Raw genomic sequence first — 15,699 nt, forward strand, 5'->3', positions numbered from 1 at the left:
CCTTGTAAATATGCTCCCACCTGTGCTTGGCAAATTTAGATTTTGATTGTTTGAGTTACATAGCCATGTTAAAAGTGACCCAAACATGCTGCAAAGGCAATCAAAAAACGCTTTCATGTGTCTTAAGGACATTTTAAGTCATTTCCCCATGTGCAGTGTTTTCAAATTATGACTTGAAAATCGTTTTTGAGGTAAAGGAATGGTTTTAAAATTTATGACAAGGACATAATGGTGTATGCTTCTTTATAAGGCATTTGAGTGTCTCTGATGTTATTTTTCCCATTTTAATGTAAGACCTTTGCCTGTGGTGCAAATTCCTTGTAAATATGCTCCCATCTGTGCTTGGCAAATTTAGATTTTGATTGTTTGAGTTACATAGCCATGTTAAAAGTGACCCAAACATGCTGCAAAGGCAATCAAAAAACGCTTTCATGTGTCTTAAGGACATTTTAAGTCATTTCCCCATGTGCAGTGTTTTCAAATTATGACTTGAAAATCGTTTTTGAGGTAAAGGAATGGTTTTAAAATTTATGACAAGGACATAATGGTGTATGCTTCTTTATAAGGCATTTGAGTGTCTCTGATGTTATTTTTCCCATTTTAATGTAAGACCTTTCCCCGTGGTGCAAATTCCTTGTAAATATGCTCCCACCTGTGCTTGGCAAATTTAGATTTTGATTGTTTGAGTTACATAGCCATGTTAAAAGTGACCCAAACATGCTGCAAAGGCAATCAAAAAACGCTTTCATGTGTCTTAAGGACATTTTAAGTCATTTCCCCATGTGCAGTGTTTTCAAATTATGACTTGAAAATCGTTTTTGAGGTAAAGGAATGTTTTTAAAATTTATGACAAGGACATAATGGTGTATGCTTCTTTAGAAGGCATTTGAGTGTCTCTGATGTTATTTTTCGCATTTTAAATTAAAAGACCTTTCCCCGTGGTGCAAATTCCTTGTAAATATGCTCCCACCTGTGCTTGGCAAATTCAGATTTTGATTGTTTGAGTTACATAGCCATGTTAAAAGTGACCCAAACATGCTGCAAAGGCAATCAAAAAACGCTTTCATCACCTGTGTTTCCTACGTTTACGAATGACATTGTGCAGATGAAGTTTAGGTCTGTCCATGGACACAACAGAGGTCTGGCCTTTGTTCAAGAGTGAAGTGGACATCACTTACTTCATTGGTAGGCCTTTACATGTATTATCTCCTCTGTATTCTTCAACAAGCATAACTTTGATCTGCAACCCTGAGTAGGCCTCACCTTAAACAAACCTCTGGATAGGCCACACCTTATCGTCATCCTGAATTAATTATTTAAAATGCTAGGGACAGATTTATGATAGGTGTATGCCTCTTTTGCGCCACTGTGCGTCACTTTTGTGACGCAGTGGCGGTGCAAAAGATTTGCTATGTGGCGACAAAATTACAAATTGATGCATCTAGGCAGATGTGTCATGCTGTAAAAAAAACGTGCCACATGAAACTGATGCAGCAGTGATGCAAAAGATGCACCATGTTGCAAGACAGGCCTCACTTCATCTCCAACAAGATAAGAAGCTTAGGGATAGATTTATGATGACTGGCGCATCCCCAGGGATGTGCCAGTCATCCTGCGCCGCTGTTCCGCCACCCATGGTGTGCTGCATTTACAATGCGGCGCACCATAGGGCAAAAACGGCACAGATGCGTGACGCATCTGTGCCGTAAAGGTGGCGCATTGCTGGATCTGCATCGCAAGTGCGATGCAGCTCCAGCAAGGCTTAGGGGTGCCCCATCTCCACAATGCTGCGTCAAGACCTATGCCTGCTTCAAGCAGGCGCAGGGTTTTGATGCAGCATTGTCCTATCTGATTCTAAATGCGGCACACCATGGGTGGCAGAGCAGCGGTGCACGTTAACTGCTGCATCCCTGGGGATGTGCCAGTTAACATAAATCTGCCCCTTTACATTTAAGTATGTGCAGGGGACACAGAGTCGGTGAGGCTTATCCAAGGTTAAGTAGAGATGAGTCCTGTTCACTGAAAAATTGGACATAGGCTTCACCTCCTCAGCATCGCTGGACATGGCTAAATAATAGCTGCAAAATGTTACTCTTGTTAAACAATTTTACTATTATAATCTCTGAGATTTGTCTCTTACTCTGCAACATCTCATTGTTGTTATCTTTCTTTAAAGATAACGACAACATCAACATGAGCGACAATCAGCAATCAGTTGATTTCGACCTCATCATTGAACTTGTAATTGACACATCAGTGGATGTTGATCCCTTGGATGATTTAAATCCTGAGGATGAAGAAGAACATGATGAGGATGCAGATTTGTCAGAATTGTATGACATAGGATGGGAAGCTGACGTGCTTGAGCCTATGGAACTATAAACATTTATTTTAAAAATTTATAATAAATGAAAAGTGAAAATGTAAACCGTTTCATTTAAAAATATTACTACAGAAAATGTTTCAGTCCAGAAAAAGAGAAGCAATTTAAACGGAAAGGAGAGGCCAATGAAAAATGTTACTGCTAGAGCAAGAGATAACTCTGTGCATGATAGTAGAAGGAAACAACAGTTTAGGGACATTCGTAAACGAATGTTCCGCAACAGGATAATTGGCAATTTGTTAAAAAATATTAAGAAAGGTCAACAGAAAGTGGTTTTTATAAGAGAAAAAAAATAGTTGAGAAAGTTATTGATCAGGCATTTGAAATTAAACGTAAGTTATTTATTTTGATAATCAATAGAATTAGGAAGCTAAACAAGGCAATTTATGATTTCAAAAGAAATAGTAGATGGAAGAGAATAGTTAATCGTAGTAATTTTTGTGAAGTTTTTTCTGGAGAATGGATGCATAGTTCAAGTTGTGAGGCATTTTTTAATGAGGAGAGTTATTTCCAGGATAATGATTTGGTGCATGCAGTTGACACCAGTGGTCGAGCTTATGAAGTGAAAGATGGTTGTCCAGTTGAAAAAGAAAAACTTGTGACAACAGAGACAGAAGAGGTGTTAGGTAATGAGGTTTTAGGAAGACATCCTAAGGGTCCTGTGTACACCTGGAAGTGTAGTAGTATTTGCAGTGTGCGACAGGATTCCATCAATTTGCTTTGTGATTTTGTACGGACATTTAATAAGAAAAGTTTGAAGCAGAAAATGAAGTTGTTGCAAGAATTAGATCCTTGCAGAGTGAGAGAAGTGACAGGTTTGCATGGTCATTCACTGGCTTGTCTTTCCAGGAGAGTATGCCAGAGTGTTTTTCATCATTTCAGGATGCTAGCAGTGCATCATAATAAAGTGAGGAAATTAGTTAGAATGTTGTATTATGCTAAGAGTCCAGCAATTGTGCTTAAACAATTATGCGCTGCTCTTTTGCATGGTTCTGATATAGATGTGAAGAATATATGTGAAGAAATTGAGTTTTGTTACTTTGGAAGTAAAGAGGAGAATGTTGAAATTGACCAAGAAGAAGAGGGTAATGTGGAAGATAGTGTACAGGTTTCCAGTACAGATAAGTTTCAGAGGGAAATTGCGACGTTTCACGTGAAATCAAGTGAGAGGCCAAATTTCACTTGTGTGTGTTGTCGACGCACTTATTATAAGAATCAGACTAAGTTAGTGGATTTATATGTAAAAAGTGAAAGGGAAAATAATAGTGAATGGAAGGATTTCACAACATACTTGATGGTAGAAAATTGTTTTGATTTGGGATTGGATCAACGTGTGTGTACTTATTGTTGTAACAAATTAAATCAAAACCAGATGCCTGCTAGAGCAGTTCATAATAATCTGGAATTGGTTGAGATTCCTTCTGAATTGAAGGATTTAAATACTTATGAATCTATTTTGATTCAAAGTATCCATCCGTTTCAGGCTATTGTAAGAATGGAGCCAAAGACAGGGAAATTGCCTCCATCAGATTTACAGAGAGGATTAAAGGGAAGAGTTGTTTATTTGCCTCTAGATTTGAAGAAAAACATTAACACAATTGGAGTAGAAAAAGTGGAAGAGGAACCTCTGGTTATCTTAGTTAATGGGGTTCCGACAAAGAATAAGAAAATATGGCAAGATTTAGTGGATGTTAGGAAAGTCAAAAAGGCAACATTGTATTTGAAAAAAAATAATAAATACTATAAGAATGTATATGTTGCAGAAGAGGAAGTAAGTGCGGAAGAGGATAGCGATTTGTGTGCTGGTCAAATTGAGAAAGTAGAACCCTCTACTAGTGAAGAAATATATGAACATTATAGTGTTCATCCTTTGCATTCCAAGGAAGTCATGGGGAATGCTATTGAGTTGTTTCAAATGAAACAAGCCAAAGGGAGTCCCATTAGTGTTTGGGAGGAAAGTTTGGAAGCTCGGTGTTTCCCACAGCTTTTTCCAACAGGTCAGGGAGGAAGATATGATGAGCGACCTCATCAAATTCCTGCTTCTGAATACCGGACTTTGCGATTGTATGCAGGAGATGCTAGGTTTCGACAATGTATTCCCTATTTGTTTCATCTCCTGTTTGAAAGCGATCTGTCTGGACTGTCATATGCAGTGAACCACATCTTGAAAAGTGGTATACACATGCAAAACATCTCGGCAAGTGACTATATGGATAAAGTCAATCTCCAAGACAGTATTTTAGATTGTCACCTGATTAATCTCATGGCGTGTCAGCGTGGTACTAATGAGTACTGGTACCGTCGTCATGGTGATTTAAAATGTATGCTGAGGAACTTAGGAACTCCCACATGGTTCCTCACTCTGAGCTGTGCCGAGTATGGCTGGGAAGACTTACTTGAATTTCTACGAGAGGCAAATGGAAACATTGAAAACATCGAATTCAAGACACCCGGAGAACTGTGCTCTTTGGATCCAGTCAATGTATGCAGGTACTTCAATCATAGATTTGAAGCTATGATGTCTTTCATCATGAATAAGAAGAATCCACTTCTTGGAGAGGTGTTGGATTTCTTCTGGAGAAAGGAGTACCAAGCAAGAGGTGCTCCTCATATACATATGCTGCTGTGGATCAAGGATGCACCTAAATTTGGAACGGATCCAGAAGACTCAGTGATGAGTTTCATACAACAGTATTCTACGTGTGCTGTTCCAAACGCAAAGGAGAAGAAAAGCCTAAGAGAAAAAGTTCTACGTTTCCAAAGCCATCGATGTGGAAAGTACTGTCGTCGTAAATTCCGAAACAAGGACAAGTTCTACACCAAATGTCGTTTCGGCTTTCCACGACCAGTGATTTCTAAAGAAAGAGTAAACAGTTTGATGTCTTCGCTGCGACATAATGTGATGAAGAAATCACCTAAAAACACATACAATTTGAAGAGAAACGAAGAGTCCAAGTACATCAACGACTACAACCCGGTGATTTTGTCCATGTGGAATGCTAACATGGATATACAGTTTGTGGCTGATAACTGTATGGCTGTGGCTCGGTATGTGACATCTTACATCACCAAAAAAGAGAAGACAGAATTGAAGGATATGTGGGAGGACATTTCCCATGAAAAGAGCCTCAGTAAGAAGTTGTACAGTTTCAGTCTGAAGATGTTGTCGCATCGAGAAATCGGAGCTTACGAATGTTCTGACCGGTTGTCTTCAGCAAGTCTCTATGCCAAATCTAGGAGTATCGTTTGGGCGAGTCTTGGTCTTGCTGCAACGCGTAATCGAGTTCTGAAACCTGTGCGGGAAATTGAGTATTTGGTGGAAAAGGAGCCAAACAGTACCGACATTTTGAAGACCAACATGTTGGATACATATTATCCAAATCGAAGCAGTCACCTCGAGAATGTTTGTCTGTATGAGGTTCTTCAAAATTACATATTCAAGAGGAACATCAAAGAAGATACTGAGAAAGGAGTGTATGCTGTAATTGGAAGTGAGGGATGTCTGGTCAAGCAAAGAAAATGCCACTTGGTAAACCATCAAAAATTGAGTGGCGAATCTCCTGAAAAAAAGGAGTTTTTCTATTTAGCACTTTTGCAACTTTTCAAGCCTTGGCGTGCAGAAGAGGAACTGCTTGGAGATTTCCTCTGTTACGAAGACTCTTTCACTGCCGCCAAGGAGACCATAGAATGTCCTGCTTTTCCCAAATATGTAGAAATGTTGAATGCAGAAATCGAGCAGGAAGCAACGATTGCAGCCGAGATTGCCAGAGACAGTTCTCAGGACAGTCAGAGTTCTGCTTCATTGAGTCAGGATCCACTAGGAGGACCTGTTATCGAAAATGAAGCTGCCACTGCTATGAATGAAGTGGAAAGAGCCATGGCACATGCTCAGGAGGATGCGGTTAACTTAGAAGAGTTGGAAAGACAACTCAACGTTGAGCAGAGCAAAATATGTGACGAAGTTACCATGCAAATTGATCATGGATTAAGTCATGAGAAGAAAGAGTGCTCATGTACGTCGTTGAAGCCTGTCCGACTGTACGTGAGTGGAGAAGCGGGAACTGGAAAAAGTTTCCTCATTAAAGCAATTTCATGTTATTTGCAGGAAAGGACTGAGTCATCGCTGTCTTGTGTTGTCACCGCTCCAACTGGACTGGCAGCACATAACATTAAAGGGATTACTTTACATCGTTTACTGATGCTGCCAGTGGAGCATGACAACAAATTACAATATCACAAGCTATCTGGAGATGCTTGTTGTGAAGTTTCAAGAATCTTGAGGAAAATGAAACTTCTTATCATTGACGAAGTAAGCATGGTTTCCAATGTCATGCTTGCCTTTGTGCATTTGAGAATGCAAGAAGTTCTCAAAACAGAGTATGATGTGTTATTTGGTGGCAAACACATCATTGTTTTTGGAGATCTTCTGCAGCTGACACCAGTGAAAGGGCAACCTGTGTTCAAAATGCTCACGCATGAAGATACCAGGAAGTGCCTAGGGAGCATTGGCAACGTCAATATATGGTTAAACTTCAATTATGCTGAACTGCATGAAAATATGCGTCAGGCGAAGGATGAAGTTTACAAGAATATTCTACAAGATGTTAGAATTGGAAAAGTGACCGAGCATGGGAAAGAAGCTTTACATGCACGATTACTGTCAAATTTATATCCAGAACAAGACGTTGTGCCTGAGAATATTTTTCAGAAAATTACTGAGAAAAAATCTGGAATATGTTTGATGCCAACTCTTGCAGAATGTGCCAAATTCAACAACAAAATGTTGCATTTAGAAAAGCAAGAGATTGTGAAACTGGAAGCTATTGACAGAGTAGAGCATATGGGATCAACAATTATTTTGTCTGAGAATTTGAAATTTTACTCACACAAAACCATTGAAATTCCATATATAGTTAGTTGCACTAACTATATATCGCGCACCCGCAATCCACTGCTGATGATGTCACATATTACATCATTCATGACATGGTCAGTGACATCACTGATGACATCACTGATGACATCTCAAATGACATCACTGATGACATCACTGATGACATCTCAAATGACATCACTGATGACATCATGACACACCAATACCAGTTACTACATACGCACTCACTGATTCCTACGTCTACACACACATTCACTCATTCACCCATACAATCACTCATACATACAGTCACTCATTATTACAACACTATCATATGCACTCATACACCTATGCAGACAGTCACACACTGCCACTCATCCATGGAGTTACTCACACACCAAGTCAGTCCTGTAAAGAATCAATCACACTTCCATTTCTTCATCTATACTGTTAAACACAGAACACCATACTTCAGTGACATCACTGATGACATCACTAATGACATCTGAAATGACATCACTGATGACATCTCAAATGACATCACTGATGACATCATGACACACCAATACCAGTTACTACATACGCACTCACTGATTCGTACGTCTACACACACATTCACTCATTCACCCATACAATTACTCATACATACAGTCAGTTATTATTAGAACACTATCATATGCACTCATACACCTAGTCAGTCCTGTGAAGAATCAATCACACTTCGATTTCCTCATCTATAGTTAAACACAGAACACCATACTTTTCACACATATAATAACACATACTTACTCTCTTATACAATCACTGATACAAGTACACATTGATATGCACAGCGTCACACACCTCCCAGCCAGCCACACACACACTCAGTCTTCCATCCATCCAGTCATTCTTCAATATGTAAAACGTATTTAAACTTTACAAAAACACACAGACACTAGATGATGTCATCAGTGATGTCATCAGTGATGTCACTGACCATGTCATGAATGATGTAATATGTGACATCATCAGCAGTGGATTGCGGGTGCGTGATATATAGTTAGTGCAACTAACTATATATGGAATTTCAATCGTTTTGTGTGAGTAAAATAAGGTTTTCTAAATGCTAATTCCTAACTATATATGGTCTATAACCTATGGTTTTTTCAGTGAATATATATATATATATATGTGATGTGATCAAGGCTGCCGTGGCGCAGCCGAAACGCGTCATGCTGGGGACTGACGAACATTAAACCACTTTGAAAGGATATCAGCGCTGTCTTGTGGTCTGTACCTACACGTGGACTGTTGGTTTCTATTGCCGACAAGTAGGATTGTTGCCTGGATATATATATATATATATATGCATTAATAAATCAATTTGTATTTTTTTTACTTTCATTAATTATTTATTTATTTTAAGGTTATTTAAGTATTTTAAGTATGTTTAAGTTAATTATATTTATTATTTCATTAATGTTTAATTACTTTAAAGCATTTTAAAAAATTCGATTGTTTGACTATATTTTTTACAACGATATTTGTGATTCTATATTTTTGTACTTACCTGTTTGGAGATAGGAAGTCGATATTTTTGTATTCTATATTTTTCACTCGATATTTAGGTAGTTCTATATTTTTGTCATTGATATTGTTTCAGTGATCCGCTCCCTTCATCAGAGGTGCTGGTGCTCCCTCCACCCCAGGAACAGATGCTCCCTCCACCCCAGACGCTGATGCTCCCTCCACCCCAGGAACAGATGCTCCCTCCTCCCCAGATGCTGATGCTCCCTCCACTCCGGGTGCTGATGCTCCCTCCACCCCAGGTGCAGATGCTCCCTCCACTCTGGGTGCTGATGCTCCCTCCACCCCAATGGCTGATGTTCCCTTGTCCCATGTTTTTTTTTATGTTTTCCACTCTCCATGCCATCTACTGATGTGCCCTCCACGTAGGAGCGTGGTGGCCCTTACCCTTGTGTTTATGCGCCCCTCATTCCAGGGCTTGATGTACCCTCCAACCTCCAGTACTGATGCGCCTCTTGAAGCATTGGGTTAACCCCTGACCCTGGCTCTTAATCACTCTCCACTCCATCCACCGATGTGCCCTCCAGGAGAGGGGTGCCTCTTACTCTGTAGTTCATGTGCCCCCCCAGTCATGTTATTGATGAGTCCTCTATCTACATGCAATTCCACTGTACGCTACTCGACTATATGCGATTCCAGAGTATACTACTCCACTGTACGTAACTACACTGAATGCTATTCCACTACACTCTACAATACTCCATTGTACATGATTCCACTTTATACCACTGCACTGAAAGTTACTACACTCTACGTCACTCCAGTTTATGTAACTCCACTCTAAGCCACTCCATTCTATGCTATTCCATTGTACGCCACTCCCCTGTACACTACTACTACACTGTATGCCACTGTACTCAACCCAACTTCACTGTATGCCACTAGGCTGTACACCATTCCTTGTATGCCACTCCACTGTACCGTACTACACTGTGAGCTATTCCACTCTATACCACTACACTGTACTCCGCTCTACGCTATTCCACTCTATACCGTTGTACTCTCTACGCCCCTCAACTCTACACTATATGCAACTACACTCTACGCCAGTCGACTATATGGTATTCAACTTGACCACACTCCACACCTCTCCACTCTATTTCACTACACTGTATGCCACTCTACTGTGGCTGCCCTAGTAAACAGTATTCCACTCTATGCCACTCCAGTGTACACCACTACACTGAAATGTATTCCATTGTATGCTACAACAATGTACGACACTCCACAGTACTCTATTACATTGTTTCCCACTAACCTGTGTGCTACTCCACTCTGAGACATTTCAATGTACACCACTCTACTCTACAATACTCCATTCTATGCTATTCCATTGGACGCCACTCTAATCTATGTCACTCGACTGTATGGTATTTCACTCTACCTCACTCCAAACTGTGCCATTCCATTGTACGCCACTCCAATGTAGCGTACTGAACTCAATGCCATTTCACTGTATCCCACTCCTTTGTACTCCACTGTCTGCTATTCCAGTCTATGCCACTCCACTCCACACTACTCAAATCTACTCCACTCTACCACACTCTATGACACTCAACCAAAGTCTATGCCCCTCCACTGTACCAAACAGTAATCCACTCTATAGCACTCCACTCTACAACACTTTACTCTACTCTATGTAAGTGGACATCACTCTAGTTTACTTTATGCTGCTAAACAACACTTTACTATACTCGACCACACTCTACACAACTCTCTCTCTGTCACTCCTCCTCACTTTACTCCACTCAAATCTACCACATACTTCTCCACACTATTCGACAGTATTCCACCGCTCCGCTCTACACCACTCCACTCTAGAAAGTTCTATGACAATCAACTCTATCACACTTGATGCCATTCCCATCTACCACACTGCAGCACACTTTACTCATCTCGACTCCACAACATTCTAATATACTCTGTGCCACTACACTATACTCCACTGTATGACACTTTCAAACAGAGTAACAAAAGACAGTTCACTCCACCGTATGCCACCCCACCCCGCTCTCTGAGACTCCACTCTACTCCACACCACTCTACAACATAACACTACACTCTGACACTTTAATCCAGTCTATCCTAAACAACTCCAATTGACTACACTTCTCTATAATCTACGTACTCTACATCACTATCCAACGCTCCTCTCTACATTGCTCAACTCTACCACACTCTCCTACACTCTTTTCATCTGTAATCTACAAAACTGTACTACACTGTATGCCTCCCTTCGACACTGTTCTGCAATTCAACCACATAAAGTCCGCTTTGCAACTCTATACTCAACTCTATCCAACAACACTCCACTGTACAACACTCTACGAGACTTTCCAACGCTTCACGACACACTAGTCCACTGTACTGTATGACAAGCCACAAAAATGTATGACTGTACGCTACGCTACTGAACTGGTATATACGAGCTACTCAGGTGTACGAGGCATCACTCCACTCTATCATACTTTAATTCATTGTACGCTATCCCACTCTACTCTACCGTATTACGCTCTACAATGCTCCACTCTAAAACACTACATTGTGTGACACAGTCCTTCTCTGTATGATACGACCCTTTACGTAACAACACTCCTCTCGATGAGATTGGACTCTATGATTTGAAACACATTTTATTAAAAATGTTAAAATATCATTGAAATTTAAAGAAAAAAAAACGTTAAAGCTTAGTTATAGTTAAGGAATCTTTATTTTTCCTAAAAAAGATTAATCAAATAGCACAATTAGAAATTTCAAAGTTATAGTTATGCCGTTCTATTAAAAATAATCAAACTCTTCAAAATATTGTAAGTGTCGCACTTCCAAACACACTCCTTCTAGCTCGCTTGACAGACAACCCTAAATGTAGTGTGATAGTACGTTGTATAGTTTACATAGTGACAGAGAATTACCATATTACTTCTATTCTAATTTTGTTTATCCTGTGTCCATCTGATGGATGTCAGTGTTTACAAAAAGGGCAAGCAATGGTAAACCTGAAGTATATACAGAGTGTGTGTTCAGTGCTGTCCAGGAGCACAGGTGGTTTCAATGTACGAAAGGCAGTGACCTGCAAAAAGTACATTCAAAGCAAATAGTGTTCTGATCCAGTCTTGTATTTAACATGTAAATATCCAGAACAACATGTATATTTATTCAAAAACAAATGTGTGTGTAGAAAGTTAAAAGGTACATTTCTCTCACCTCTGTGGAGACACAGAGTCTGTCTCAGATGAGGCTGCAAATCTCTCCATGGAGAGGAATCTTCTGTTCCAAGCTCATTCCTCACCCTGGGGCAGCTCTGTCCAGGGAGACGTCCTTGTCTGTCATGAAGGTTGTACTGGGAAACTGGGACAGAGGAGGGAGGGACAGGTACAAAGAGACAGAGAGAGGGAGAGAGAGAGACAGAGAGAGGGGGAGGGAGAGGGAGAGAGAGAGAGAGAGAGGGGGAGAGAGAGAAAGAGGGGGAGAGAGAGAGAGAGAGAGAGGAGAGAGGGGGAGGGAAAGACAGGTCAGAGAGATGGGGGGAGGGAGGAGGGAGGAGGGAGAGACAGGTGCAGTGAGATGAAGGGAGGGAAGAGGGAGAGAGACAGGTACAGAGAGGTGGAGAGAGAAAGGAGACAGGGACAGGTAAAGAGAGATAGAGGAAGGGAAAAGCAGTGGAAGAAAAAGGAAAGGGATCAAAACAGTAATAGACAAAGAGAGAAAGAGAGTGAATAGATAAATGAATAAAGGAGAGGCAGGGAGTTGGCAGAGACAGTGGAAGCGAGAGAGAAGGGGAGTCAGAGAGGAAGAGAAAGAGATAACGAGAAGAGTCCAGATCAACTGATGAAGTGGTTCATGCAACAAAGTGTTGAAATGTTTGATGTGATCTGAGAGTGACTCCTCTTTGTGGGTCTGGCAGCAGAATATTGAGGAATAAATATTGTCTGACAAAGATATTGTGCCTTAAGAATCACACATTAGAGTCAGAAAATCTACACTCAAAGAGATTCACTTTTTGTAAATGATATTTTAGACACTATATTAAAGTCAGACATTATTTCTGTCAATGGCACTGACACACAACCCTCTGTGTGTTTGTGTCTCTGCACAGCTGTGGATAGAAGTGCTGTCCACCGTAACACAAGAGCATCAGCAGTGCTGGAGGTACCACAGACCAGGGAGGAAGGACTGTGAGGGGTGTGAGCTTGAACAGTCGCGTACATACAACTTGACATGCTAGGAACATATTTACATGTGAGTGTGAGGTGGAAGGGTGTGAGGCAGGGGCGTACCCACCAAGCGTGCAGCAGGTGCAGTGGCACCGGGGCCCAGGGCTGTAAGGGATGTGAGCTTGAAAAAGTCTAGTACATACACCATGACATGTTAGGAACATATTTACATGTGAGTGTGAGGTGGGAGGGTGTGATGCAGGTGTGTACCCACCAAGCGTGCAGCAGGTGCCGTGGCACCGGGCCCAGGGCTTTGAGTGACCCCAAGTCTGTGACCCTCTGCACTACAATTGTAGCTGCTTCAGAGCTCTTGTCACCCTTGCTACACCACTGGTGTGAGGCAGATATGTGGCAGATATGTTCATCGAACTGCACTCAGTGGTAGTAAGAAGCCTGCATTTACCACTACTACCCCAGACTGCGTCATCCCTGCGTCATCACCCCCCGCCCTCACTTTCAGCATCTACTGTCCCAGAGTGACGTCACTAACATGGCTGAACCCTAACACACATGAACATGTCATGCACCACAACATGCAGAAACAAGAGGTGAAAGGGTGTTTACCTGGATGGAGGCAGAGGGAGGTTTTCAGAAGAGAGCGAGGAGGATTCTGGGAAGACCCTGGACCATCTCCAGCCTCGTCTGGGAGCCCAGCACAGCTCTGCACCCTGGGGCTGTAGAAGACTGCTCTCTCCACTGCAGGGGGGCAAGAGAGAGGGGGGAGAGAGGGAGAGAGAGAGGAAGAGAGGGAGAGAGGGGGGAGATAGAGGGAGAGAGAGAGAGGGTGAGAGAGGGAGAGAGAGAGAGAGAAAGAGGAGGGACAGAGAGAGGAGGGACAGAGAGAGGAGGGAAAGAGGGAAAGAGAGAAGGAGGGGGAGAGAGAGAGGCAGAGAGAGGGGGGGAGAGGGAGGGAGAGAGAGAGGGGGAGAGGGAGGGGGAGAGAGAGGGAGAGGGAGAGAGGACAGAGAGAGGGGGAGAGAGAGGGAGAGAGGACAGAGAGAGGGGGAGAGAGAGAGGTAGAGAGAGACAGGGGGAGAGAAGGAGAGATAGGGAGAGAGAGAGGGGGAGAGAGAGAGAGAGAGAGAGAGAGAGAGAGAGAGAGAGGGAGGGGGAGAGAGAGAGAGAGACAGAGAGAGGAGGGACATAGAGAGAAGAGAAAGAGGGAAAGAGAGAGGAGGGAGAGAGAGAGAGAGAGAGAGAAGGAGGGGGAGAGGGAGCGAGAGAGAGAGGGAGAGAGAGAGGCAGAGAGAGGGGGGGAGAGGGAGGGAGAGAGAGAGGGGGAGAGAGAGAGAGAGAGAGAGAGAGAGAGAGGGAGGGGGAGAGGGAGAGGGAGGGGGAGAGGGAGGGGAGAGAGAAAGAGTCAATAAACAGGAGAGATTAATTGAGTAAAAAAGGGGTTTATTTGTTTTCCGGTCCAAACTTCAGGGCCCCAACTCACTTCACTGACAAAAACCAAGAATGACCTCAGCCCTTTCCACCCTGGAGTAGTGCAGTGGTAACAGGCTTTAGATATGTTTGGCCTCAATGAGCTGTTAATGGTCTGTGTCTTTCTTCCATCACAAGATGCATAATTCTGCTCTTCTGACAGCGCCCCCGTCTGTGCTTTTACATCAGATGTAGAATGTTTGTTGGTGGTGAGCGCAGGAAGTTAAGACCTGGTCGAAGAGATAAACTGGGTCTGATTGAGAGTTTGGAGGAACCACGTGTGGGGTAGTTCTCTCTCCTCCAAACTTCCGGTCCCCCCCTGATTCAGAGATGGGCAGACCCTGAGGTCAGTGGAGCCCCACCTGACCCGGTGATGGAAAGGTTCCTCTGACGGTAGGTGCCATCAGAGGAAGGGCATTACACACCCGCACTGGTTAGAGTGGAGAGATGAATGTCCTTTTTCTCTCTCCATCACCACCAGACGGTGTGGCATAGAGGAGAGAGACAGGAATGACCCTCACACCTGAGGGTAACTTCCAAGGAACGGGGGTCATTAGTTTTTGTTTTTTCAAGTCAAACTCCCACTTTGGGATAATAATATATTAAAAGTTTGGCAGATGGCCATCAAAATGAACGGCGCTGCCCAGCAAAGCTTTTGTTACTTAACAGCAACAGCTGTCTGAGGCTCCTTTGAGGTAAGACATGTCCTTTGGGCCAGATCTCATCTCTAACTCTGGAAGATGGCAGAGGAAATGTCCCCGCCACCAGACTGTCATCAAACTTTAAATGATGTCCATAAAATGGACAGGAGTGAGTCCATTTCAAGCATAAAATGGGAAGGTAAAATACCTAAAACTGGTGTGATGGAAGCAAGGGGGAAATATCCTGTACAGGAAAATATGAAAAGGCCAATTTGTTTCCAGCCGAGGCACATTTTTATGTGGATTTGTATCCTAAGCACAATTACACCTGCTGAACTGCCTTCTCGTAATCATAAATCAAAATATCCCATGGGTATCATATCAACCTAGTATACACCAACCTACTATAACTAGCAGACCTACCATATCTAGCTACTGTATCTACCATATTTAAACTGCTAACCTAACCAGCTAGACCTCTCATACTTCCCATACCTATCTAACCTACCATGGCTAATCTACCATGCCTACCCTACCACAACTAGCAGACCTACCATATCTATCTACTGTATCTACCATGCTTAACCTACTAAC

General features: G+C 42.3%; 1 protein-coding gene across 1 annotated transcript in view; it reads right to left on the bottom strand.

Annotated features, from left to right (window-relative positions):
- The window catches only part of LOC144770010 (uncharacterized), a 248,672-nt gene that overhangs the window by 120,327 nt on the left and 112,646 nt on the right, over positions 1-15,699 (bottom strand). Inside the window, exons 3-4 of the mRNA XM_078654202.1 lie at positions 13,604-13,735; positions 12,030-12,173 (exon numbers count right to left, since the gene is read on the bottom strand). Coding sequence (XP_078510328.1) covers positions 12,030-12,173; positions 13,604-13,735 — 276 coding nt within the window. The remainder of the gene's footprint in view (positions 1-12,029; positions 12,174-13,603; positions 13,736-15,699) is intronic.

This window comes from Lissotriton helveticus, chromosome 7, assembly GCF_964261635.1.
Source record: "Lissotriton helveticus chromosome 7, aLisHel1.1, whole genome shotgun sequence".
NCBI classification, from domain to species: domain Eukaryota; kingdom Metazoa; phylum Chordata; class Amphibia; order Caudata; family Salamandridae; genus Lissotriton; species Lissotriton helveticus.